Source organism: Stigmatopora argus, chromosome 15 (genome assembly GCF_051989625.1).
Source record: "Stigmatopora argus isolate UIUO_Sarg chromosome 15, RoL_Sarg_1.0, whole genome shotgun sequence".
NCBI classification, from domain to species: Eukaryota; Metazoa; Chordata; class Actinopteri; order Syngnathiformes; family Syngnathidae; genus Stigmatopora; species Stigmatopora argus.
The window spans coordinates 16,602,156-16,630,061 of record NC_135401.1 but is presented as its reverse complement, the minus strand read 5'-3'; the positions used below and the strand labels follow the sequence as shown (position 1 = coordinate 16,630,061).

The 27,906-nt window shown below is 43.2% G+C and overlaps 1 protein-coding gene and 1 non-coding gene across 5 annotated transcripts in view; one reads left to right on the top strand and one right to left on the bottom strand.

Moving 5' to 3' along the window:
- Positions 1 to 2,521: 2,521 nt before the first annotated feature.
- ak7b (adenylate kinase 7b) overlaps positions 2,522 to 27,906 on the top strand; it is a 162,407-nt gene continuing 137,022 nt past the window's right edge. For all 4 annotated transcript variants that reach the window (XM_077620220.1, XM_077620219.1, XM_077620221.1 and 1 more), the window contains exons 1-6: positions 2,522 to 2,624; positions 2,707 to 2,859; positions 3,056 to 3,164; positions 9,499 to 9,593; positions 11,953 to 12,063; positions 12,434 to 12,517. In XM_077620220.1, coding sequence (XP_077476346.1) covers positions 2,547 to 2,624; positions 2,707 to 2,859; positions 3,056 to 3,164; positions 9,499 to 9,593; positions 11,953 to 12,063; positions 12,434 to 12,517 — 630 coding nt within the window. In that variant the 5' untranslated portion in view covers positions 2,522 to 2,546. The remainder of the gene's footprint in view (positions 2,625 to 2,706; positions 2,860 to 3,055; positions 3,165 to 9,498; positions 9,594 to 11,952; positions 12,064 to 12,433; positions 12,518 to 27,906) is intronic.
- LOC144090422 (U1 spliceosomal RNA) lies at positions 27,438 to 27,602 on the bottom strand. The gene has a single exon (XR_013305391.1). It is a non-coding gene; the product is annotated as a U1 spliceosomal RNA (small nuclear RNA).

Here is a 27,906-nt window from a genome sequence, read left to right as displayed (position 1 = left end):
CAACACTTTATTAGTGGACAGGTGGTTAATGTAAATCCGTGTTTCTCTCAGCAATGAGATAAAGAATTTCACATAGTTTCCTTTGTTTTTGGATCCAGCGCTTTCATTGTATCCCCGAAATGAAAGTTCCTGCTTGCCCAACAAAATGACCCAGTCTATAAGTCTTTTTAAGATTTACCTATTTTTCTTCACCTTTTCAATGTGGAGCTCCATTTCCCTGGGCACTTTCTCGCTGAGCTGTAGCTCCACTCTCCGCTCTAGCTTCAGAGTTGTCCGACCTTTCTTCATGATGCCCATCTTTTCTTGAACAGTCCATCTTGAAAATGGCTTTGACAGTAAATCTGCAACCAAATCAATTTATTCTCCTCCTTCAGCCATTGTGGGTTGACAAAACCGCTATTAAATCAACACAACAATATATTTGCTTGTGCAGCTCGCAACAGATAGAGTTTGCTAGCCCTGGCTAGCCAATCATAGTTTGTGAAAGCGATGACATATCCCTATGCCTGTGAGAAGGCCTTGGTGTCGCCAACTCAAAATCTGATTGGTTAAAGCAACCGTTTTATCGACGCTTATTTTATGCTGCAGGACCTGCAGAACTGATTGTGAAGGCCTCCAGGTAGATTTCTGACCCTGGCAACAAATAATGGCTGAAATGTGATTGGTGAAATGCTAAAATATGAAAACACACATCTTGAAGCAGCGCAACCAGGGGAAAAAGGAAGCTGACAGACAATTTGGAATTATTTAATTCGTTTTCAAAAGTATAAGTATTCAAAATATAAATATAATTATAAAAATACAATTATCATCAGTCTGTAATTCAGATATTTTTAGGGCAGCGGAGAAGGTCTTGCAGGCCCTGAAGGTCCACCACTGGTATTCGCACTTATATATCTTAATGCTTAATCCTTGTTGCTACCTAACAACATAGTTCTCCTTTGTGTTTTATCTTAGGACTCATAGTTCTTCTTTTAGAGCTCTGGTTGTCTTAAGCTTGAGGTGGGATAGACCGTGAGACATTTCAGCTCTGCCAGACACCATGAGAAGGGGCCTACCATTATTTTCAAGCACTTGATCAATAAGACGGGCGAAAGGCAGACTACTCCCTAGACCAGTCAGCCATAGGGCACACAGATCATACGCTCTCACAAATATACCGCCACCAGCAGGAATTAACACCACATCTACATCATGAGGCTGCTCAACATAAACAATTAAAATATTAGCAACTTAACCAAGAGTATAGTATAAGGAATATTTTTTTTTTATAAAATGTAAGCATAAGCATAAAAAAGGATTCCATTCATGTCTATTTGTGGACAAGGGCCAACACCTCAAAATCAGGATTCAGAGCATCAAGACGAAAGGTTCCCCCACACAATGGCCTCCTGTTCAATCCTGAGCATATGGCTTCTGAGACAAGAAAGCAACAACAACAATATGCAAGCACAATAGTAACCACTAAAACAGTTGTTCTAAAGGTTACGAAAAGACTATGTCATTTGCGAAATGTTTTCACCTGTAAACCATGATGGGTTATTGTACCTAGACTTTAATTTTAACACCACTTGTGTCAAGTTTGCCAATTTGACATTTTGTAAACGCAAAGAAAAGATGACACAAACTCTCTTGTTCCGTTGAGGAAAAAATCAGCATTGTCTGTTGATCTTTTTTTTCCAAAAATGGTTCCCCTTTACTGTGGAAGAAGAGGTGTGCCCATTACAGAAAAACAATGCGTGTATGTGCAAACTCTCCAAATCAGAGCATCTGATTTCCATTACACAGTCTCAGTCTTTTGGGCGTAAACAATTGTTGAGATCACATAATTGGCTGGAATAGCTTCTCCTCAATCCAAGAATGTTGAAACCCCTTCTCCAGCCTCTCAGGAGATGTTGAAGTCGTCCAAAGTTCAGAGCCCTCGCAGAAAGTTCATAGCAAGCAAAAGGACACTTGACATACTTCAGCGCTATTAAGACATTCATATATGCTGGCAAATGTAGGATCACACTGATTAATGATATATATGATGATAATAAACTCAACAACTTGCCTACCTCTGATGCGACTTTTGACCTTCTCAATTGGTACTATGTTAGTAATACCAGTTCAACAATGTCCTATATCTATATCTTTATCTGTACATATATATATATATATATATATATATATATATATATATATATATATATATATATATATATATATATATATATATATATATATATATTATATACACATACAAAATTGTGTAATGGGGGCAGGTGTTGGTGCTGGCGAGTTGGTCGAGGGGTACCAAAAAGGATATATATACTCCATTGCGGTATGAAAGATGATGAATAAATGAATGGTTGAAAAAATGAATGAACAAATAAATAAATATAATCATATGAGCCGTTTTTTTATCAGCTCTTTTTCATGAACAGATCACAAAGACCCAGCTCCTTCCAAAGAGCCACAAATCCCATTTCAGCTTGTTTGGCTTCACCCATGGCAACAGAAAAAATAGAAACACAAGTCCTTGTTTAGTTGTGAAGGAGAATATAATGGACAACATTACACAGAAATATACACGAGTTTTCATCAATGACATGGACTCTTTCGTGTCAAAATGTATCGCAAAGGTAAAATCTTATAACTTTTCTTTTGCATGACAAGTCCAGTGTGAAATTTATGTCATAAAAGCAAGGTGATGTTTGTTTCCAGTGTCTTTCTAAAAATACCCTTGAAGCAGATGTCATGGCTGAGAAGGAGGGTCGGACAATAAAATCAAATGACATTTGGCAACAAAGTTACAGAGTTGTAGGGACGATTTCAGACAGCTCAGAGCGCACACCATACTTGGTCGAAGCCTACATTGTAAGTACAACAGAAGAGCAACATAATAAAATACACTCCAAACTTTAAACCCACATGAATGGATGCCAAGAACAATCGCAGTGTGTATCTTGTTCAAATTAAATAAAAGCATACTTAATTGACAAAATAATAATAATTAACTCATAAAATGACTTAACACATTATTGTTTTTTTAAATTGCTTTCTTGCATGTAAGCCACCAGACAGAGAAACAATTCTTCAAAAAATGATGGAATGTGACATTATAATCTACAATATCACTCAGCATCCTGACCAGGTAGAAGAAGCTCGCTGGGCAGTCACGGGTAGGCAATTTGAATGCTGAATGGAAATTATACACTCATGCAAACACACAATGATTCAAGAGAGATCTCCAGTATTGTGCTCCGTCATATTAAACCGACGTTTAAATGAACTTTATACAGATAATTTAGTTTTCTACACCATATTGCACACACGACTTTCGTAGCTGACGTTCGGGCACGAGGCCGAGGTCACCCTGAATCAGTGGCCAGTCGATTGCAGAGCACGAGGAGACAGACAACCATTCATGGTCACACTCATAGCTAGGGGCAATTAAGAGTGTCCAACCAGCTTACCATGCATGTCTTTAGATGCTGGGAGTAACCCAGAGTATCTAGAGCAAACCCACACAGGTGGACTGACCTCGATTTGAACCCAGGACCAATGTTCCCTCTAATTTTTCATTGGTCTGAGCAGAAAGACAACCTCCCTGAGCGCACTGAGTACCAGTGTGAGCGACATCATCGGTACTCGGATGATTCGCCTAAAGATGATTCGCCGACGGACGTTTGACAGACGGGCAGGTCGCCGAATGGACGTTCCGCCGAACGTTCATTCAGCCGAACGGAGGTTTCGCCGAAACGGGATTCGCGCGCTCGCCGCGCCCCAGGATCATGTGTGTACACGTTTTTCAACCTCGGCCCGCGGGCCATATACGGCCCGTTAGGATTTTTAATCCGGCCCGCTGCCGGTGTTGTCCAAATTATAGTAAAAATCAATGTTAGTCTACCATCAATGGCAGCCCGGGAATAAGCACTCTTGGGCGGGCATGGCAGTCCGGGAATAAGCACTCTTGGGCGGGCAGATGTAGCAGAACCGAGCCGTAAAATGACAGCAATCGGGTCAAATCCATCCTAAAACAGCATTTAATGATTAAATACAAATACTGGAGCTCTTTGGACATTAAAACCGAGCCCAGGGAAGTGAATTCCTCGGTAAAATGTCGCGATGATGTCGCGATGGAGGCAAAAAAACGTCCATATACGTCCATTCGCCAAACGGCTCAAAATGCTCTCAAATTCGGTCAAATCCAGCTGAAAACAGCGTTTAATTATTAAATACAAATACTAGTATTTGTATTTATACTAGTATTTGTATTTAATCATTAAACTAACAAATACTAGTATTTGTATTTAATCATTAAACGCTTTTTGAACAAACGTTCATTCGGCGACCTGTCCGTCTGTCAAACGTCCGTCGGCAAAACGTCTTTAGGCGAATCATCCGGTCACGACATCATCATTGCTCGCTATGGGCACACCAGTATCACACCTGCCACAATCAGGTGCATGTCAATGTTCCCTCTAATTTTTCATGTAAAACATGCTGTAAAACACGAAAAACATAAGAGTGGACAGAGCTACTGCCACTGGCTGCCGCTTAAACGGCGCCATCATGGGGAAAGGGGTAAAAAAAAAAAAATAAACTCTGATTTTTTTTTTACTGCGCGCCATATGATTGCTGCTGCACAGAGAAGACGAGAGTAGTGCGCAATTGCGCATGCGCGCAGCTTAGAGGGAACATTGCCCAGGACCCCATAACTGTGAGGCTGACGCGCTTACCACTCAGCCGTCGGACCGCACCAACATTCCTCAAATTAAATCAAATACACTTCCCATATATTTTTTTTTAATTGTCGGCGTGCTTATCTATTCGGCATCTCCAAACACCTCACTGGCCTCTCATTCGCTGAAAGGAAGTGGCGTCTCCATAATGCTATAACCGAGGTTAGCGCACAATAAGCGCACACTGGAGCCAGCCCAAAATGGGATAGCGGCCACTGGCAAAGTTTGAGCGCGACTGTCAGACCAAAAGCCTATTTTCCGGGCACTTGTTAATCTTCTCCGGGACCATGGCTGATTATCTCCGGCCAACGGTGAGTTCCTGATTTATGGGCCTTTGACCCTCCACCAGTGGAGGGCCCCAAACCAGGCTAGCATACACAAGTCTGATGTGGCGTTTTCTATTTACTGTCAGTGTCCCAGGGCCGGGCGAAGGTACAAGATGAACAAGGAGGTAACGCGAGAAAGTACTTAAAAGTAAACTGATTAAGACAACCCAGCGACGTGGAGGACAGGTTGGAAGAGGAAATCGGATGTGAATTGTGGACATTCTCAATTCCAAGATAGCTGGTCGCTCCAGGTGGTCGGGGGGGGGGCAGGAATTGGGGACCTCGGTCAGAAACAATGTTGGCAGGGATTCCATGCAGACAGAACACATGTTGCACAAGTAAGTCAGCCTTTTCCTTGGCTGAGGGTATTTTGGGGAGGCCGACAAAGTGTGCAGCCTTGGAAAAACAGTCAACAATTGTTAGTGTGACGGTGTTGTCCCGTAAAGTTGGGAGGCCTGAGACGAAGTCGAGAGTAACGTGAGACCAAGGTCGACTAAGAATCGGCAGTGGACGGAGTAGACCGGAACTTGGCTTGGTGGAGGACTTGCTGCAGACCCACACATGGCAGGCAGATACAAAAGAGTGTGAATCCTGTCCCCTTGTTGGCCACCAAAAGCATTGGCGCAACACTGCCCATGTACGGGTAACTCCTGGGTGGCAGGTCAGGCAAGAGGCGTGGGCCCATTCTAGCATGCTGGAACTAACCAAGGTCTAGACATATAGGGTCTTTTGTGTTCCTTCTCTAGGGTCAGGTTCCACATCTTGGGCTCCCAAGACCTCAGCCTCAAGGTCAGTCCTCAGAACTGCCACTAAACAGGTTGGTGGTAAGATGGTTGTGAGCTCCTCCACAAAACCCGAGGCTTGGAAAATGTGTGATATTGCATCGGGATTCGCGTTTCTGGACAGTGGGACATATGACAATGTAAAATCAAACCTACTGAAAAACATGGCCCACCTGGCTTGAGGGGGGTTTAGTCTCTGGGCTCACTAGATATATTCTAAAATGTTATGGTCGGTCCAAACCCCAAATGGGTGATTGGCTTCTTCCAGGTGATGCCCCCACTCCTCTAGGGCAAGTTTCACAGCCAGCAATTCACCATCCCCAATGATGCCGTAATTGCGTTCGGCTGGAGTCAGCTTACGGGAAAAGAAGGCACACGGGTGCACCTTCCCATCCCCCGGTTTGTGTTGAGAGAGGATGGCGCCAACCTCCACCTCCAAGGCATCCACCTCCTCAATGAACTGTAGGTTAGGGTCCGGGTGTGGCAGCATGGGAACCGAGGTGTAGATGGCCTTAAGATCACTAAAAGAGGCTTATGCTGCCTCTGACCAATGGAACAGGGACTTTGCTGACGTGAGTGCTGTGAGGCAATGCGGCTATACTCCCTGATAAATCGCATAATGAAATTTGCAAACCCCAAAAATGCTGTAGCTTCTTCCCACCAGATCAGTCGTCCTGGTCCGTTTGCAGAAAAACCGCCCCAAAGCATGATGTTTCCAACCCCATGCTTCACAGAAATTCAATCTTCCTGTGATGTTTTTGTGAAGCATCTGAGACAGCCGATGGGTATGTCAAACTACACGAGGCATCCTGACCTCCAAGTTCAAAATGTCGGCCACGACAATTCATGGTTCTCCACGACTTGTCTGTCAGGCCTTTCAAGGACCTGTTGGAAATTTTAAGGTTCAACCAGTTTTAGAAATTGCTGTTCATTTTTATGTGTTAAGTAATCCTTTGGAGCTTAATTTAGTCACCTTATCACCTAAAAGGGGTACATTAACAAATTTGGTAGATTGCACTTTGTTAAGCCACAACCCATAGTTGTTTTCTTTTTAAACTAAACCAAAAAAGCCCATTAAAAGTTTTAACCCCTCGTTGATCAAAAAGCACTGTGTCTTCTTTCGTTTAATTTCATTACTGTGGATACTAAGATATTCAATCGTTTTTTAGGGGGGTACTAATGTTGAGTTTGTGTTTACGTGGTGTTCTCGACTGTACCTTGTGAGTGACAAGAAAGAGAGAGAGAGAGAGCGAAAGATGCAGAAAAATGGACATAACGCTTTTTTGTTCCGTGTTGTCAAGAATATACAGACAATATTTTTTTGTTCAAATTTGACTTTTTATGGCAATACAACTTATATGTTAGTGATTTTGAGTGATTTCATATTTATTTTCCTATTTATTTTGTTTATTTAGCGTCATTTTGATTATCCAGTAGTGCCACCAGCCTCTTCCAGCCTGTCAGCTAATCATTTACCATCAGCCACTCGTATGTTATTTAGGTGTTCTTCATTGTTTTGTGACATATTTCATATTTAGATCTGTATTTATTTCAGTGGCGGTCGGTGCATTTTCTCGTAGCGCCTTCAACGTATCAATCCAACCCTAAAAAACTATTTTATGGCTATAAAACCTCTACTGCAGCTAGAGCTGTGACACATAAAAAAAAATCAATGCACAAAAATTGGGAAAAATCCACTTCCTAGCAGCATTTCATGATTAAATACAAATACTGGAGCTTTTCAGACATTAAAACCAGGCCAGGGGGGCGATTTTCCCGGGAAAAGACAGCGATGAACGTCAATGGCGTACGGGCAAACATTGCCCGAAAATGGGGTAAAATCCAGCCGAAAACAGCATTTATTGATTAAATACAAATACTGGAGCTTTTTAGACATCAGAACCGGGCCCGGAGTATCATTTCCCCGGTAAAAAGACAGCGATGAATGTTGATACGTCCAAACGTGAAATGACAAAAAATGCACTAAAATTAGGTAAAATCCACTTCCTAGCAGCATTTATTGATTGAATACAAATACTGGAGCTTTTGAGACATTACAACCAGGCCAGGGGGGTGATTTCCTCGGGAAAAGACAGCGATGGAAGTCAATGGCGAAACGGCAAAAATTAAACTGGGGTAAAATCCACATCCTAGCAGCATTCAGTGATTAAATACAAACACTGGAGATTTTCAGATATCAGAACCGGGCCCACAATTGAAATATTATTTAGGAATATAGCCATATTATACTCACCCAAAAATATATTTAACTGTACACAATATCCATCCTCCTTTCTTTCTTCCTTCTTTTCTATCACCATCAAAGCTAATGATGAAAGTCGAGCCTGTCCTGTCATATTTCCGGCATAGTCTGTCTTGAAAATGGCTTTAAATCAACACAACAATATATTTGCTTGTGCAGCTAAGTTAGCGCACTGAAAATGGCGCACACACCATTTTCCCGGCTGTAACAGGCTTGCTAGCTTCGGAGTTGACCGCCCTTTCTTAATGATGTCCATTTTTTTCTGGAAAAGTCCGTCTGGAAAATAGCTTTGTGAGCAAATCTGCAACCAAATCTGTCGGCCATTGTGGGTGGAGTTTGCGATCTCTGGCTGCCTCACTATGGCTTTGGCCCGCCTACTAGCCAATCATAGTTGGTGAAAGCAATGACGTATCCCAGCCAGCAAAATGCCAATGCGAAAGAAAAAGCATTGTGGGGTTGCCAACTCGAAATCTGATTGGTTAAAAGCAACAGTCTACTTTAATGCAGCAGAGCCCGCGGAACTGATTGTGAAGGCTTTGAGGCAGATCTGATCTGGCAACAAATAATGGCTGAAATGTGATTGGTTAAATGCTTCAATATGAAAACACACATCTGGAAGCAGTGCAACCAGGGGGAAAAGCAATGCAAGGAAGCTAACAGACCATTTGGAATAATAAGTACTGATGGACAAAATATAATATGATTCAGATATTTCTTAGGCCAGCAGAGAAGGCCTTGAAGGCCCTGACGGCCCACCACTGATTTATTTCATTATTTCATTTATATCCCGACCTGTTTATCCTCAGAAGGGTTGCAGGGGATGCTGGAGCATATCCCTGCTTACTATGGCCACCAGGCAAAGTACACACTGAATCGTTGGGCAGCTTATTGCAGGGCACAAGGAGACGGTGAACCATTCACACACACTCATAGAGGCAATGTGTTTAGCCAGCCTGGGATGCATTTTTGGGATGTGGGAGGAAACCGGAGTACCCAGAGAAAACCCAAGCGAGACTGTGGAGAAGATGCAAACTCGACACAGTGAAACCTACCTGGGATCGAACCCTGGACAGCAGAACTGTGAGAGCGACATGCTAACAATTTGGCCACCACCCATATTTATTTCCGTTCTTTTCAATTCTTTGTTGTAAGAAGTATTTTTTCACTTCCGGCCACATTCTTTATCACATTGTGTTTTTGTTCAAACTTCACCCCTCCCTTTTTTTCTAAAATGTGATTTGGTCATAACTATTTTTAGTGTACACCTACTCCTCTGCCTTATTTCTTCTGTTTTCATCATGTAAGACGTAATATAAATTTTATATTAAAAACTGTGTTCTGCTGCATAATCGATTGCTTTATGGAAATAGTAATGAGTCATTTTTGTTTTGTATTTCCAGCCCTCTTTGATAAAAAATCATATTTTCAAGAATCAAAGATGTTCATCCTCATCTCTACAGTCATGACATGGGCATGCAGTGAGCCAATGAGTTCTGTAAGTATTTGGTAAACATTTTCATGCCTGCTGTCCTGAACCTACTTTAAAAATCTTGGACAAGCACCAGAAAAGGAGCTGCTTTTATTATTATTTTTTGTTCATTCATTTATCTTAGGCCCTGAATTTGTATCTAGGCAATTACAGAAAGCTGCTTTACAAAGGATGTTTTCACGGGGTGACTAATCTTTTTATTTTGTGTTTGGGCTGTTGCCTGAGCGTCTTCATGTTATAATAATAATAATCGGACATAGGCTTTGTCATCATCATTGACTCGACAAAAAGCCTAATTGTCATCATACCCAGAAACTGCGTATGACGAAATTGGTAAAATTATTAGATGTACAGTTACATTTTTTATATTTTTTATATAACATTGGTTAGATTCATGGTATGGTTGGCCTCTATCGTTCCCTCCTTTCTGTGATCCCTTTTTGAATATACCTTACTCCCCCTTTTGAAGTTTTTGTGTATATATATATATATATATATATATATATATATATATATATATATATATATACACCGTAAAACCTCCCTTTCACCGGCATACCTCTCTATTTTTCAAATTTTCCCCCGTAGTGAGGTGCAATTAGAGATGCCGTTAGACTATTTTCAACTATTTTTCGACCTGCTGGTCAGAATTTTGAGATGATGCGGTAAATTTTATGGATGAAAAGAGAAACCAGGTAACATATGCATTTTTATTTAACAAAAGGAACAAATACAAGGCGATTTCAGATAAGTAATTACAAATTCATTGGTGCAAATCGAGTTACACGTCACTGTTGTAGCTGTCCTCGTCATTCACATCAGCTTCCGCATAAGCGTCGAGTTTCTGAGTGAGTTCACGTTCATCATCGCCGGCATTGGCTCGCGCTTGCTGGAGAAGTTGCAAACCAGTCTGAATCGGGCCCTCTGACCTGAAACAATGGATTTGGCAATCTGCCGAGCCGTCGAGAGCGTTGGTCAGTCCTCATTCCTTGAACAACCTCATTATTAGATCCTTCGGCAGCTGGTCCCAAGCATCGATAATCCATTTCAAATAAATTTCCATTGATGGTGCTCGCATGTTGCCAGATTTTCTCGCCGTGCAACATCCAGTTCTCGTAGAACTGTCGGACTTTGGCCTTGAATGGGGCGTTCCAATATACGTAGGGGGCTTGTATAAATTTGGTTCAGCCTCCTGGACTCACGGCCACATCAATCTGGAGCTTCTTCAATTGCTTCTTGATGGCATAGCTAATGTGACAACAGTATGAATGCAAGAAGGCGTTTGCCAAACATAGAAGAACGAATGACCCATAAAACCTCTATTTTATGCCGCTCTATTTTTCAAACTTTCCCCCATAGTGACGTTCAATTTAAGGTGTCATTCAATTAGTGGGTGCCGTTCTATTTTTCAATTCTGTTGGAATAAGGATTAATACCCTTAAATCATTATTAGTAATATTTAATTAAAATTGGAAGACATCTTTCAACATAACTGATTACAACTTGCAAGGAGAAACCACTCGTAACGCCGTCCTGTTCACAAGCCTTCTGACGGGCAGTATCTTGTTCATTGTATTTAGTCGCGACAAACGGAACTGATTTCATGTAATCAAAACAATTGCATTAGACAGTAGAATAACACCCTAGAAGGTTAAAAAAACAACTGTGTAAGAATTGCAGAAATAAGCATACAAGTTGACCCGAGCCAAAACAACAGTGTAAGGAATTGCATAATATTTTCATTATAAGGTAAACAAAGCAGCATTATAAGGTAAACAATAATGCGATTATCGCCATCTGCTGCCAGAGTCCAGTCCAAACACGGTTCTTGTTTCTTGCCGGTCAAGAACGCATAGTCCTGAAAACAATGAAGTGGCCTTGAGCGTAGCTGTGGGGCCTCGAGCGTAGCTGTGGGGGAAACTGTCCTCGTGGTCCCAACATAAATCATGAATTAATTTATAGCCTTATTACTTATTAAAAATGCTTACAAAACATATAGAAACATCCCATAATAAATCCAACAAATTCTTACCCCAAAGTGCCGTTTTATTAGAGCTGCCGTTCAAATAGAGGTGCCGCTCAAACAGAGGTTTTACGGTGTGTGTATTTATGTATATATTTATTTAGATATACATTATAGTTTTTCATATGCCCAAACCTGCAACATTTAATAAGAACAGCATTGATGATCATTATTCTTGTGTACTATTTATGCACTATTTTTGTAGAGGCGTGAAAAGATGTAGTAGATGGCACAAATAATAGCAGTGGTCCTACTTTGCATTTTTTCGATTATCACGGCCTTGTTTGGTCTACATTATCTGCGAGATTCAAGGGATTACTGTACATTTGTTTTCTTTTATAGGATGAGCTGGAGCTCCCTTTTACCGATGAGGATTTTAGAAGAAGAAAAGCTCATCCCAACTTTAAAAAGCACCTTGAACTGGAAAAGATGGTTGCAAAAATGGGGAAGATGGTATGTTTTAACTGTGTTTTTTTATTTCAAATGAATTTCTACACCTTTAAAAATGAGAAACATTGATTAAAAAATAGTAACAATAAAGAAATGGATGGATGGATAGACGGACGGATGGACAAGTCAATACGGTAAATAAATAAATAAGACAAATAAATAAATAATACAAACAGCATAATCTGTTGTACACTTTAAAGGATAAATTGATAATACTATGTATGGTTGCACTCAAATTTAACAAATGTTAACATTGAATATGTTTGTTTAATACTGGACACAACTCTGTGGCCAGTTATGAGCGGGGAAATGTTCTATTGGTTCCATCAACAATGGTACTCATACCATACATGCCTTTTTGCTTTGCCTTTAGGACAGGGCCTTGTTTTCTACTTATGTTGTGGTGTCAGGTCTTCAATATGGAATGGGAGAGCAGGCCTTTCATCTCTTTTTCAAGGTTAGTGTTATTAATTCCCACCCACCCCCAAAGAAATGTATTAATAATATACATAGAGCCGAAATCCAGACACTGTGACAAACTGTCATAAGCTTTGCTTTGAAAAAGGTATTTATTATATTTGAGTGGAACGGTTAGCACGTTTTCCTTACAGTTCTGGGATCGAGGATTCAATCCCTTTTAGGGTCTGACCTTCCTGATTGAAGTTTGCTGGTTCTCCACCTGCCTGCATTCATTTCTCTAGGGGCTCTGGTTTGCTCCTACATCCCGAAACATGGGTGGTAGGCTCGTTGAAAACTATAGATCGTCCCTAGGTATGAGTGTGAGCATAAATGGTTATTCGTCTCCTTATGCCCAGCGATTGACTGCCAATTCTGCGTGTGCCCAGCGATTGACTGCCAATTCTGCGTGTGCCTATAGTTAACTGGGTAAGGCTACAGCACCCTTGCAAACCTTGCCAGTATAAGTGCTATGGAAAATGAATTAACATTAGTTTATATATCTATGTACTTATACACGTGTTATGTCTTTGACAACGTTGTGGCATGGAATCGTGGGTTGGACCCAAGTGCAGGGAAGCAGGCAAGGACGAGGGAATGCGTGCTCGAACAAAAAAGATTAAAATCTTAGGCAAGAGTCATAGAAAATAACAGACTTGGGGTCAAATAACAAAATCAAACCTGACATGGGACAACACAGGGAAGCGAGGAACTTGGAACATGGCAATATAAATCAGACATTCCAACAATGACAAAATATTCAGTGGGGTTTAAATAGACTAATATGGGTTGATGAGACAATTAGGAACACCTGGGAAACACGAGGGAGCAAGCAGGGGATACACTCGGGGCGGAGAAACGACAGGTGAACACAATGGGCATTCACTCGGACAGGACACCAGGAGAAAAAAAGCATGACAACACCAAGCAACCCTATCAACATGTATGTATTTGTATATATACATACACACAGTGGTGGACCATCAGGGCTTGCAAGGCCTTCTCTGCTGGCCTAAAAAAATATCTGAATCACAGACCGATGATAATTCTGTTTTGTCCATGAATACTTATTAAATAGTTCCAAATTGTCTGTCAGCTTCCTTTCATTGCTTTTCCCCTGGTTGTGCTGCTTCTATGTGTTTTCATATTTAAGCATCTACCCAAGCACATTTCAGCCATTATTTGTTGCCGGGGTCAGAAATCTTCCTTGAGGTGTTCGCAATCAGTTCTGCAGGTTCTGCTGCATAAAACAATCGGCGATAAAACTGTTGCTTTAACCAATCAGATTTCAAGTTCACGACACCAATGCCTTCTCGCAGGCATAGGGATACGTCTTCGCTTTCACCAACTATGATTGGCTATTGATAAAGTGGACTAGCCAGAGCTACCAAACTGTATCTGGAGCGAGCTACACAAGCAAATATATTGTTGTGTTGATTTAATAGCGGTTTTGTCAACCCGCAATGGCTGACAGAGGAGAAAAAATGGATTTGTTCACAGATTTACCGTCAAAGCCATTTTCAAGACTGACTTTTCAAGAAAAGTTGGGCATCATTAAGAAAGGTCTCCGAAGCAAGCAAGCCTGTCAAAACCGGGAACGGACATTTTCAGCACTAAATCGAATAAAAACTTATGCCAGAAATACGACAGGGCAGGCTCGACTTTCAGTACTAGCTTCGATGGCGATAGAAAAGAAGGAGGAAAGAAAGGAGGATGGATTTTGTGTACAGATAAAGGATTTTTGGTGAGTAAAATATGGCTATACAGTGGTACCTGAAGATACGAGCTTAATTTATTCCAGGACTGAGCTCGTATGTTGATTTTCTTGTAGAGGGACAGAGGGGGGAGACTATTTGCACGGCAAGGCTCGTAACATAAACAAATTTAAATGAACTTGAATTACAATGCAGACACACTAAAAAAATAAGTTTAATCTAACCTTACACTAAACTTAATTCTAATTTAGTTTTACATTTGTATACCTTTTTTCTCCTGTTCATTCCCGGTTGCGACAGGCTTGCTTGCTTTAGAGTTGTCCGACCTGTCTTAATGATGTCCAGCTTTTTTTTCTTGAAACTTCCATCTTGAAAATGGCTTTGACAGTAAATCTGCAAACAAATCCACTTCTTCTCCTCCTTCATCCATTGCAGGTTGACAAAACCGCTATTAAATCAACACAGCAATATGCCTGCGACAAGGCAATGACGTATCCCTACGCCCGCGAGAAGGCCTTGGTGTCACCAAATCGAATTCTGATTGGTTAAAGCAACAGTCTTATCGACGCTTGTTTAATGCATCAGAGCCTGCAGAACTGATTGTGAAGGCCTTGAGGCAGATTTCTGACCCTGGCAAAGAAATAATGGCTGAAATGTGATTGGTTAAATGCTTCAATATGAAAACACAGTGCAGCCAGGGGGGAAAGCAATGAAAGGAAGCTAACAGACAATTTGGAATTATTTAATAAGTATTCATGGACAAAATATAATTAACATCAGTCTGTGATTCAGATATTTCTTAGGCCAGCAGAGAAGGCCTTGAAGGCCCTGACGGCACACCACTGGTAGAGACACATTATAGATGTAAAAGCTGTAATTCGTTCCAATCGATTACTAGTGACAAGTCACCAGTACTACTCCCAAAACCTGTTAAAATTATAAAAGTAAAGTCATACCTCTACTTACAAATGCCTCTAGGTGTGAAATTTCCAGGTCACGAAGATAAGAAAAATATCCAAGTCACCAAAACCCCCCCAAAATACATCCATTCCTTATGCGTTATTTTATTTTCGCTTTAGAACCTCACTCCACTTTATACTGGGATCTCATTGGCTGTCTCACAACAACCCTCCATATTCTTTAACCCAGGGGTCTCAAACTTGCGGCCCGCGGGCCAACTGCGGCCCTCGGGACGATAATTTGCGGCCCCCGTCTTAATATGAAAGATCGATTTTTTTATTTTTTTATTTTTATTTATTTTTTTATTTTTTTATTTTTTATTTTTTACCCCTTTCCCCATGATGGCGCCGTTTAAGTGGCAGCCAGTGGCAGTAGCTCTGTCCACTCATGTTTTTCTTGTTTTACAGCATGTTTTACATGAAAAATTAGAGGGAACATTGACATGCACCTGCTTGTGGCAGGTGTGATACTGGTGTGCCGATAGCGAGCAATGATGATGTCGTGACCGGATGATTCGCCTAAAGACGTTTCGCCGACGGACGTTTGACAGACGGACAGGTCGTACTAGTATTTGTTAGTTTAATGATTAAATACAAATACTAGTATTTGTATTTAATCATTAAACGCTGTTTTCAGCTGGATTTGACCGAATTTGAGAGCATTTTGAGCCGTTTGGCGAATGGACGTCTATAGACGTTTATTTGCCTCCATCGCGATATCATCCAGTATTTGTATTTAATCATTAAATGCTGTTTTAGGATGGATTTGACCCGATTGCTGTCATTTTACGGCTCGGTTCTGCTACATCTGCCTGCCCAAGAGTGCTTATTCCCGGACTGCCATTGATGGTAGACGAACATTGATTTTTACTATAATTTGGACAACACCGGCGGCGGGCCGGATTAAAAATCCTAACGGGCCGTATATGGCCCGCGGGCCGAGGTTGAAAAACTTGTACACACACGATCCGGTGGGGCGAGCGTTCGAATCCCGTTTCGGCGAAACCTCTGTTCGGCCGAATGAACGTTCGGTGGAACGTCCATTCGGCGACCTGCCCGTCTGTCAAACGTCCGTCGGCGAAACGTCTTTAGGCGAATCATCCGAGTACCGATGATGTCGCTCACACTGGTACTCAGTGCGCTCAGGGAGGTTGTCTTTCTGCTCAGACCAACAAAAAATTAGAGGGAACTTTGGTTCGGAGCTGAATGAACCAATCACGGTGAGGTATACGGCTCTGGAGGGCGGGACATCGGCCGGGCTGTCCAGTGCCTCGCTCACTCACTCATTCATTCCTCCAATCAGCTGGGCGGAGGAGAAGCCGTGAGGCCGATCACTCCGCTCGGCGCGCACACTCCTCCGCTGCTCTCAGCATAGAACTGAATGAGGCGCTATGATCAGTGATCCAGCCTGTGTCAGTGTCTGTAGCCATCTCCGCGATTGAAACGGAGAGCGAAAGTGCACATGCGCCACAAACCCGCGCGACTGAATGTGAAAGATCAACCCGAGACTCATTCCAAGTGGAAAAACATATTACAGAGCCCCAGAGATGTCTCTTTCAAAGCCTGCCGTGAAGAGAAACGTTGGTGATGCAGTGCAACTCTGCACTCAAAGCCAAGTTCAGGGAGGTGAGTGGAGAAGCAGACAAGCTTGGGCAATTTTTGAGAGAGTTGACCCCCAGCTTCCCTGAACTTTCCCGAAGGTTCAAGCGGACCATGTGCCTTTTTGGGAGCACATACTTGTGTGAGAAGCTCTTCTCCACCTTGAACTTCAATAAGTCCAAGTACAGGTCCAGACTTACTGATGAGCATCTTCAAGCTCTACTGAGGGTCTCCACTGCTTCCTCCCTCAAGCCAAAAGTGACTCAGCTATGTGAGAAGAAGCGCTGCCAGGTGTCTAGCATCAAGGAGTAGGCAAGAGAAGCCGTGTTCAGAATATTTCATGTTCATGTTCCATTCAAGTTCAGAAAGTTATAGGTTAAAGAGCTGTTAATACAGACATTTGAAACGGAATAAAAATAATTCATTTTCTCTACTTAGCCAGCCAGTGTATATCTACTGTATGCTCATTAGTATTATTTGGTTTTGTATTACTGATTGATTTATTTTTTATTCATCTCTAAGTTAATTTATTTAATTCATTATTTTTTGTTAAAAAATAAAGATATTTGATAACGTTGGAATGTTTTATCAGTGCTTTTCTTGTGGAAATCCTGATGCGGCCCAGTCTCACCCAGACTCGGCCTCTAGCGGCCCCCAGGTAAATTGAGTTCGAGACCCCTGCTTTAACCCATTGTCTGCTTAAAGTTATTTATGCTTAGGGAACCTGTGGCAAGTGGCATGACCTGAACCGCAGACTTCAGTGGGCGAAATTGTGTTGCGGGGGCAGGCGATGGGCCATGTGTCAGTAATACGGACGTTGAAGAGTTAGTTAATCGATGTGCACCAAAACAGATCTTGAGGAGAGAGGAATTCAACGACAAAGCAGCCGAGGAGGAAACAGCCACCATTGCAACAGCACAAATCAGAAAAAAAACGGGGCAGAAATGAACTTTCCGTGTTCGTGGAAAAACATCCTGAAAAAGTGTTCACGAGTCGCCCCCACTTTGACAACGTTTGTCTTGTGCATTTTAGAAACATTATTAAAAGTCGTCAAAGGCAATCATTGTTGTATAGTTTTTTTTCAAAATGTTTGTCAACCAGCACTGCAGAGGCAGGTAAGAACCAAGAGTGACTTATAAAATGAGTGTAAAATTAGATTTCAAAGAAATCATAAAACGTTAATGCATGCTGTCTCGGGGTCAGAGGCGGTGGACACCCTGAATCGGTGGCCAGCCGATTGCACGGCACAAGGAGACGTAAAACCATGCACACACACCCATACCAGGGAAAGTTTAGAGTGTCCAATCAGCCTAGCATGCATGTTTTTGGAATGTGGGAGGAAACTGGAGTACCTGGAGGAAACTCACGCAGGCCCGGGGAGAACATGCAAACTCTATACAGATGGGCTTGACCTGGATTTGAACCTAGGACCCCAGAGCTGTAAGGCCGACCCGCTAACCACTGTGTCACCGGGCCACCCAGCTTTCACCACATAGTGCTAAAATAACAACAGACAGACAAATAAATAATCAATAGATAAGAAAGGAATATATAAGTAGTCCAAATGAAGTAAGCAGAGTGGAGCGGGCTTGCTCCGTCTTGAGTCCAGGATGAGTTCTCTGGTTTTGTAGACATTCAGTGCCAAGTCGCACCACTCGCTGTGTGTATGGACGCAACAACAAACAAGCAGACACATAGAAAATCAATATATAGTAGAGTTAAATAATCACTAAATAATCAAGAAATAAATAAGTAATCCAAGTGAGGTCAGCAGAGCGGAGCAGGCTTGTTCCATCTGAAGTCCAGGATGTGTTCCACGGTTCTAGAGACATTCACCGCTTAGTTGCACCACTCGCTGAGTCTATGGACACAACAACAAACAAGCAGACACATAAATAATCACTATATAGTCATGATAAATAAATAATCACTATATAGTCATGATAAATAAATAATCACTATATAGTCATGATAAATAAATAATCACTATATAGTCATGATAAATAAATAATCACTATATGGTAATGATAAATAAATAGTCACAAAATGTAATAGATAAGTACCGTATTTTCACGACTATATGGCGCACCGCATTTAAAGGCGCAGTGTCACTAACAAGTACTATTTCTGTATTTGACACACACACAGGATGCACCGCATTTAAAGGCGCTGCCAGCCATGGCAAACATACACCAGCTTAAACATACACTAGCTTAAACATACGGACACACGCTAAAAACACATTTTTAAAAAGGCAACGGAAGCAAAATTGGTTTCGGTTGTACTTTATTTAGCCATTTTACAATGTACTCACGTCATCATCACCCACAAATCCATCAAAGTCCTGATTTTCTGTGTCCGAATTGAACAATTGTCCAAATGAGTCATCGAAAACGCCGCGTTCCCTCTCTTCGTTGTCAGTCACTGTCATTGCCATGTGGCTCCACAGAAATGATGCCGACTTTGGCAAAAGCTCGAACAACTGTGCAAGCAGACACGTTCGTCCAGGCGGCCACAATCCATTCGCAAATAGTAGCTAGCGTAACTAGCCCGGCACTTTAGTTAAGCCTCCGGGAATGACGGCAAGCTCAGAGTTCATTTTTGTGACTTGGTTTTTCACCGCTGCTTCGGGGGACCTTAGAAACCAAACCAAAATTGTTTTGCAATAAACACATGCCCACTCTATATATGTGTACCTTGTAGGGGCGTTCCTTTAGCATTAGACCCCACCCATGTCCGCCTTCTCTCTATATAAGAAGCGTGTCGGGAAGAAGTGTTCTCAGTCAGGCTTTAGAGCCCTGTCTATTTTGGAGAAAATTTAAGACTTTTTAGTGCGCCTTATAGTCATGAAAATACGGTAAGTGGTCAACATAAGTAGTAGTAATAAGTCTTGATTAGGTCCTAGGTGCAGAACTCGAGTTGAGTATGATGAACAAAACAAAATAAACGTAACATGTTTTGAGAACGTCTTTATTTAAACTATTGTAGTGCTACCAACACACCGTACAACAGCATTACAAGCTGGCTAAGTGCAGTGGATGGTGCTCAAAGAGAAGCATGTTTTCATGCTAACACTAAGGTGGATGGTGTCTATACAGTGAAAATCATCTGCAACTTTTTCCAAGGGTCTGTTGTTTTTTTACCGAGTTTTAAAACAAAAATAATTCAAAAAATAAAAAAAATCTGAATGGTTTTACAGTTACGGTTTTACAGCTTTGTGGGCTGTGTTGATCACTCTCTGCAGTCTTTTCCGGTGGGTTCTGTTCAGCTTGAGTCCCTCATTTATACAGCGTAGGTTAGCATGTTCTTATTGGCAGACCGATAGAAGGTCACCAGAAAGTTGGTGTTCAGTTGTTCCTTCCTGAGCAATCTCAGGAAATGTAGCCTCTGCTGCGCCTTCTTAATGAGTTCTGTGGTGTTTGCCGCCCACGTGAGATCAGCAGAGATGTGGACTCCAAGGAATTTGAAAGTCTCTACTTGCTCCACACATTCGCCATTAAAATGCAGGGGCGACGGAGCAGCCTTGTTCCTTCGGAAGTCCAGGATGAGTTCTCTGGTTTTGGAGACGTTCAGCACCAAGTTGTTGAGAGTGCATCACTTGCTGAGTCTAAGGACTTCATCTCTATAGGCCATCTCATTCTCCCCTTTGTTCATCCCCCCCACCGTTGTATCGTCCGCAAATTTCTCAATGATTTTGTCAGGGTGCGTGGGTCTGCAGTTGTGTGTGTAGAGCGAGTAGAGTCATGGACTCAGTACACATGTAGAGTGAGTAGAGTCGTGGACTCAGTACACAGCCTTGGGGTGAGTAGGTGATGAGCGTTCGGGCAGATGAGAGGTGGTGACCCAGCTTCACGTGCTGTCGATTGATCAGAAAGTCCTCAATCCAGGAGCTTGTGGAAGGTGGGAGCCCCAGGTTGGCCATCTTGGGGATAAGAATGTCCGGGCTTATGGTGTTAAAAGCTGAGCTGCAGTCGATGAAAAGCATCCTGACATAGCTCCCTCTATTCTCAACGTGGGCTCAATGCAGGATGGAGGGCGGTGGTTAATGCATGTTTGGTGGATCTGTTCAGCCGATATGCAAATGATGTGGGTCGTGGATGAGGGGAAGACAGGCTTTGATGTGTTTCAGTACCAATTTATCAAAGCACTTAGGTGGATTTTTCGTCAGGTCATGTGATAATGGCTCGTCTTTGTGGCTTTGATTGTCAGCTAAAGGGAGTTTAAGTTTGCCCATGAAAAAAGAGGCGTTATCAAGTGCATGGTATGGCTCTGTATGCACCCTCAAAGTTCGAGTAAACATGATCCAGAGTTTTATGCTCTCTTGTTGGGCAATTCACGTAAAATTTCGGCAGAACAGTTTTTAGATTTGCCTGATTAAAATGTCCTGCAATTGTGTGCGGCACTTAGGTAGGCGTTCTGGTGATTGATTATTGTGTCCACTAGTAGGGAGAGAATGGTACTTACTACCTTAGCGTCCGGTGTGATTTAGACAGCAGTGATGATAACAACGACTAAGTCCCTGGGCAGAAAAAGGATTTGTATCTCACTGAAATGAATTATATGTCTGGGGAACAGTGTCTAACCAGAACAGTGCTATAGTTACACCATCCCTCATTAACATAAATGACAAGCCCACCACCTCATTTTTTTTCTGAGTTGAACATCCTGTCTGATGAGTAGCGTGTGTACTGCTAGCTGCACGGTAGCGTCTGGTATTTGTGGTTGAAGCCACGTCTCTGTGAATATTAGCATGGAGCAGCGTGCTCTAATTCCAAATTGTCTGTTTTGTTTCAAATGGATCTGACGTTCGAGAGATATAGGCTCGGGACTGGAGTTTTAGTGATTATTTCCTGAGCTTACACAACACGCCCGCTCGACAGTCTTGCTACTGATTTCTTTCCTGTCACTTTCTCTTTCGCAGACCAGCCCATATATATATATATATATATATATATATATATATATATATATATATATATATATATATATATGTATATATGTATATTTATATATACATCATATATATATATATATATATATATATATATATATATATATATATATATATATATATATATATATATATATATATATACATATGTTCATTAACATGTATATGAATGTTCAATAAAATGTACTGTCCCTTATTAAATAAATCAAACACACTTTTCTAAAATTGCCTGGGGTGCATATTACGGAGAGTAAACCATAAAAGAAAAGGATGAGGGTTCTTCAACATCTTTTTTATGGCAGTGTTCGGGCTTCCACTCATTCATATTCTGTACCACTTATCACAAGGGTCGCAAGGGTGCTGGAACCTATCCCAGCCAACTACGGCCAGTAGGCGGAGAACACCCTGAATTGGTTGACAACCACTGGAGGTGAATCGCCCACAGAGTCATTATTGACGTTCTCCAAGTTTCCGCCGTCGCCGGCCTCCAAGTTTCCGCCGTCGCCAGCCTCCAAGTTTCCGCCGTTGCCGGCTTCCAGGTTTCCGCAGTCGCCGGCCTCCAGGTTTTTGCTGTCACCGGCCTTCAGGTTTCCACGGTCGTCGGCCTCCAGGTTTCCGCCGTCGTCGGCCTCCAGGTTTCCGCAGTCTTCGGCCTCCAGGTTTCCGCCGTCGTCGGCCTCCAGATTTCCGCCATCGTCGGCCTCCAGGTTTCTGCTGTCGTCTTGACCCCCACCAAAAGGATGGCCGTCCGCGGTCTCTAAGTCCACATTGCCGCCCTGGCCCACACCAAAAGGATGACCATCTGTTGCCTCCCAGTCAACGCTGCCATCGTGGCCCCCGCCAAGAGCATCGCCGTCACCGGGTACTCCTCCAAGAGCATCGCCATTGGGTACTCCGCCAAGAGCATCGCCGTCACCAGGTACTCCGCCAAGAGCATCGCCGTCACCGGGTACTCCGCCAAGAGCATCGCCGTCAGCGGGGAGCGCGAGAGCAGGGGCCGGGAACAGGCGCGCGAGAGGGGGGGCCGGGGGCAGGTGGGCGTCAGCGGGGGCTGGGGGCAGGCATGCGAGAGCAGGGGCAGGCGCGTGGGTGCACCGGGATCGGCCTGTGGGAACGAGCCAGTGTGGCCATGCAAAGATGGTTAGTTGGAGCTGGTAACTGCTAGGGGCGGTCCTCCTCCTCCCACGCCTCCAAAATTTCCCACGTTTTCATGTCAGATCTCAAAGGGCGTAAGTTATTTTGGCCAGCTTCAAAGTGGTCTCCGTCATCCAGCCCCGTCTCAAAATGGCTGCCGTAATCACGTTTGACCGTCGGAGCTCTCTCCATCCCGCTGCCTCCTCTCCCGCAGCCCACGGGCGGACGCCATGGCCTGACTGGCAGCCGAAACGCCGATCTCGCCAGCATCTTGGGGAGAGGCACGCCACTGTGTTACAGATTATAGTACTGAAAACTGAGCAGTTAGCGGCATCTAGTGGTTCATCATTGTAGCACGTTCTCAGTTCTACCCATAATGCTATGTGCTGTTGTGCTTGTATTCCATTCAATAAAGACACGATCCGAAACATGGTGTCAGAAATAGCTAGCTAAAACTAGAGGCTAAAACCATGGAGAGCCTGCAAGTACAAGTGGACAGTGTGAATGCAGCAGAGAGACAGACTGGGAGGTATAGAATGCTGGACAAGAGAAGAGAGCAGTTGGTTTGCAACTACTGCGGAAACAGCCACAAGCGTGGCAATGAACAATGCCCAGCCTACGGTAAGGCATATCGGGCATGTGGCATCGCAAATCATTTTGCCAAGGTATGCCAGGCTAGTAACAGGACCAAGAAAGTAAATGTGCTGGAAGCTGTAGAGCAAGAGGGCCTAGCTGGCATCGAACCAATAGCCGATGACATCCTGGTTGTTGCGTGTGGCGACACAGAGGCAGACGCTGTACTGGACCATGACAACAACCTACGCGCTCTCATGGAGCGGTGCAGAGCCGTAAAGTTGAGACTGAGTGAGCGAAAGCTGCAATTCAAACTTCAATTGGTTCACTTTCATGGCCACATACTGTCGTCAGACGGACTGAAGGCTACTCCATTTATGAGGAATGGGGCCAGATCTGTGCTGCATTTGCGAAAGTCCAGGATTATTTCTTTACTTTCGTGGTGTTTAGTGTGAGATTGTTCACCAAACACCACGAAGACAGTTTGTTGACCTCATCGCTGTAGGCAGACTCATCCCCCCCTGAGATGAGCCCGACCACAGTGGTGTCATCGGCAAATTTGATGATGGAGTTAGAGTGGTGAGTCGGTGTACAGTCGTATGTGTAAAGGGAGTACAGAAGAGGACTCAGTACAGTGGTACCTCGACATACGATCGTAATCCGTTCCGAGACTGAGATCGTATGTCAAGCTTTTCGTAACTCGAGTGAACTTTTCCCATTGAAATGAACTGAAAACAAATTAATTAGTTCCAACGCTCTGAAAAAACACCAAAAACAGGATATTGAATTGGAAAAAATGTTTTATTTCTTCTAATTCCATATATTGACAAAGTAATATATAACGAGTGGTTTAATAGTAATAAAATGTGTTTAATAGAAGTAAAATTAGACGCATTTCACGGAGGGTAGAGACAGCGGCATACACGGAGGCGGAGGGGGGAGGGTGTTCGGGGGGACTTTATCCACGGCACTCGTAAACGAACAAACAAATCTAAATTAACTTGGATAAATATATACAGACGCTCAATGTTTAATGTAACTTCACACAAAACTGAATTTTAATTTTGTTTTAATCTTTTTTACCTTAGTTCTACGGGTTGACACCACCCGGACGCTCAGCCCAAGTCTTCAAAATGAACGCATCAAGAGTTGTTTGTTTTTGCCTCCCCTTCAAAATATTTCGATAATGACGCATACAAATGTCATCACAATACTATAGCGCGCGACCACTTGCCAGCTTGTCAGGGTGAGTCTTTTCTATAAAAATCCGAAACCTCTTGCCTTTTCGCAAGCATGTCTTTGATATCTTTTGTAGCCAGGGGCCCCGCCTTTTCCACCGCCTCCTCGCTACTGAGTTCCGGCAACAAATGTTCACCAAATGTATTCCAGATCTTTTTTTGCATATTTCGAACCAGCCATGACTCACTTTAAAGGGTTCTGAAGGTGTTGAAGGCTCTCCTTTCGTTGTTATCAAATCCATGTAAATTCCGCTGGCTTTTTCACATATGGTTGACTTGGTCACGCTATCTCCTGCTAACTGTTTTGTCTTTTATCCACAATAAAAGAAGGCTCTCCATCTCGTCGTGATGTCAGTGCGTCGGTGGGAAATTATAGTTAGTCCCTTGGAAGGCCTCTTCTCCTTAATTGCATCCTTCTGCTTAAGGATGGTGGATATAGTTGACAGATTCTTCTCGTATGGCCGAGCGAGGTCGGTAACACGTACCCCACTCATATTTTTCAATTATTTCGCGCTTCATGTCGATTGTCAACGGTTGCCTTTTCTTTGCAAAACTCTGCCGATCCATTGTTGTTTACCTTGTATGTAAATGTAGACCAGTGGGGAAAAATGGGTGGGGAAATGCAAAGTCCGCCCAGTGCTCGTAGATATATTTTATACACGAAAGAGATGCAAAAAAGACTGCTTGATCGCATCTCGAAATTTTGATCGTATCTCGGGAAAATTATTCGATCGAAATTTTCGGCGTACCACGAGCATGTCGTACCACGAACATTTGTACCACGAGCATGTCGTACCACGAGCATGTCGTACCACGAGCATGTCGTACCACGAGCATGTCGTACCACGAGCATGTCGTACCACGAGGTACCACGTACACAGCCTTGAGGGGAGCCAGTGCTCAGTGTAATGGAGGAAGAGAGGTGGGGACCTAGTCTAAAAGTTTGTGGACGGTTGGTTAAGAAGTTCTTAATCCAGTAGCAGATGGAAGAGGATAGTCCAAGGTGGGAGAGTTTTTTAGCTAGAATGTCCGGTATTATAGTGTTGAAGGCTGAGCTATAGTCAATGAAAAACATCCTCACGTAGTTCCCATGGTGCTCCAGGTGGCTTAGTGCTGTGTGTAGAGCTACGGCGATGGCGTCCTCAGTCGACCTATTTGCTCTATAGGCAAACTGGTGAGGGTCAACTGAGGGAGGGATTGTATCCCTGATATGGCGGGCGACCAACTTTTCAAAGCACTTCATGATCACAGGCGTAACTGCAACAGGCCTATAATCATTCAGGCTGTCAATGGTTGGCTTTTTAGGGACAGATTGTTGCAGGGAATAATTGAAGAGCTTTGTGAAACAGGTTTTGAGCACCTTCCCAGGTATTCCGTCAGGGCCAGCAGCCTTCCTGGTGTTCACAGTCTGCAGTACCTGTCTCACTTCATGTTCCTGAAGCTCCAGTGTACTGCTGCAGGGTGGTGGTGGATGTGTTGAGACTGGGTCTGATTTGTCAGTCTCAAAGCGGGCAAATAAACGATTCAGTTCTTCTGCTAGTGAGGCATCTGCATTAACAGACACATTATTGTGATTGTAATTGGTAATATGTCATATTCCCTGCCACATCTTCTTTGGGTTATTTCCTGTGAAGTGCTCCTCAATTTTCCTTGTATATGCTGCCTTGGCCTTTTTAATGCCTCTCTTCACCTCTGCTCTGGCAGCGCTGTATTGTACCTTGTCCCCTGACCTGAAGGCAGCGTTACGGCATTTGATGAGTGCCTGTTTTTGGTTAGGAAAAACCTGTATCCGTTTATTAACAGTGACGTTGTCCGTGCAATTTTTGATGTAGGAAAGTACAGTGTCCGTGTAGTCCTGGAGGTTGAGTTTTATCTCCTCTGGTGTGACACTTCACGTACTGGATAAACTTAGGCAGAACAGTCTTTAAACATACTTTGCTGAAATCACCAGCGACAAAGACTCCATCGGGGTGGTCAAGCCCCTGTTTGTTTACAGCAGCTAGTAGGAGGCTAAGTGATGTGCTAACGTTAGCTTACGGTGGGATGTAAACACCCATTACAATGACAATCGTTAGCTTTCTAGGTAGATAGAAGAGCCTGCACTGTACTGCCAAGAGCTCTAAATCCGGGGAGCAGTGAATGTTAATGATCTTACTGTTGCAGCACCATTCATTGTGTATGTAATCGCAATGTCCCCCCCTTTGCTTTTCCCTGGTAATTCTTTCGAACGATCATTTCGGAATAGCGTCCCGTCCGGCTAGCTAGCAATACCGCGGCGTCGGGGATTTGCGGGTGTAGCCATGTTTCCGTGATGAAAATAACGTTGCAGTTCCTGACAAAGCTGTTGGTAGTAAGCTGAAGTTCCCAATTTTGTGGATGATGGATCTGGCGTTGGTCAAGAAGATACTTGGAAGCGGTGCTCGGTGTGGTTGCCTTAGCAGCTAGGCCCGCCCGACATCCGCGCTTTTGCTTTCTTTACTTTCGCCACCTCCGTCGTACTGAGTGGGCTGACTATCCACGGAGATCCCGGTGGTCTCGAGATCTCCTCGGGGATATTGTATGTCCGTTGGTAATCTGTTGTGATGGATATATCGCATCTCCTCCCGAGAGTAATTAAATCCTAGCGACTATATAAAAAGTTTCCCTTGCAGATGATAGTAAATAACGATAAGATTGAGAAAACGAAACGCCAAACTGGAGAGCATAGAGCCGCTGCACCCGTGTGCGCCGCCATCTTGGATAAATCCCCTCCCAGGGGAGAGTGCGAACGCAGTCCCTCACAACCAGAAATTATGCAGTCGAGATTCCCACATTTGGGGAATTCGCAGGGGCCAGCACACCCAGGAGTGCAATGGCTGAGCCTCTCCCTGGGTGAACCACCTTTATGATCAAGGTGTCTTCCCTGCCAGGTAAGTATGTTAATGTCAAGAATAAGCATAATACAAGAATAGTTTATGTTCAGAACAATATGTCATGGTGGGCAGCAATATTTAATGTGAATAAAAGGCAGTGGCGGTCCGTGCATTTTCTCGTAGCGTCTTCAACGGTTAAAATACACTTCCTAGCAGCATTTAATGATTAAATACAAATACTGGAGCTTTTCAGACATTACAACCGGGCCGGGGGGTGATTTTCCCGGGAAAAGAGCGATGAACGTCAATGGCGTACCGACAAACATTGCCCGAAAATGGGGTAAAATCCAGCCGAAAACAGCATTTATT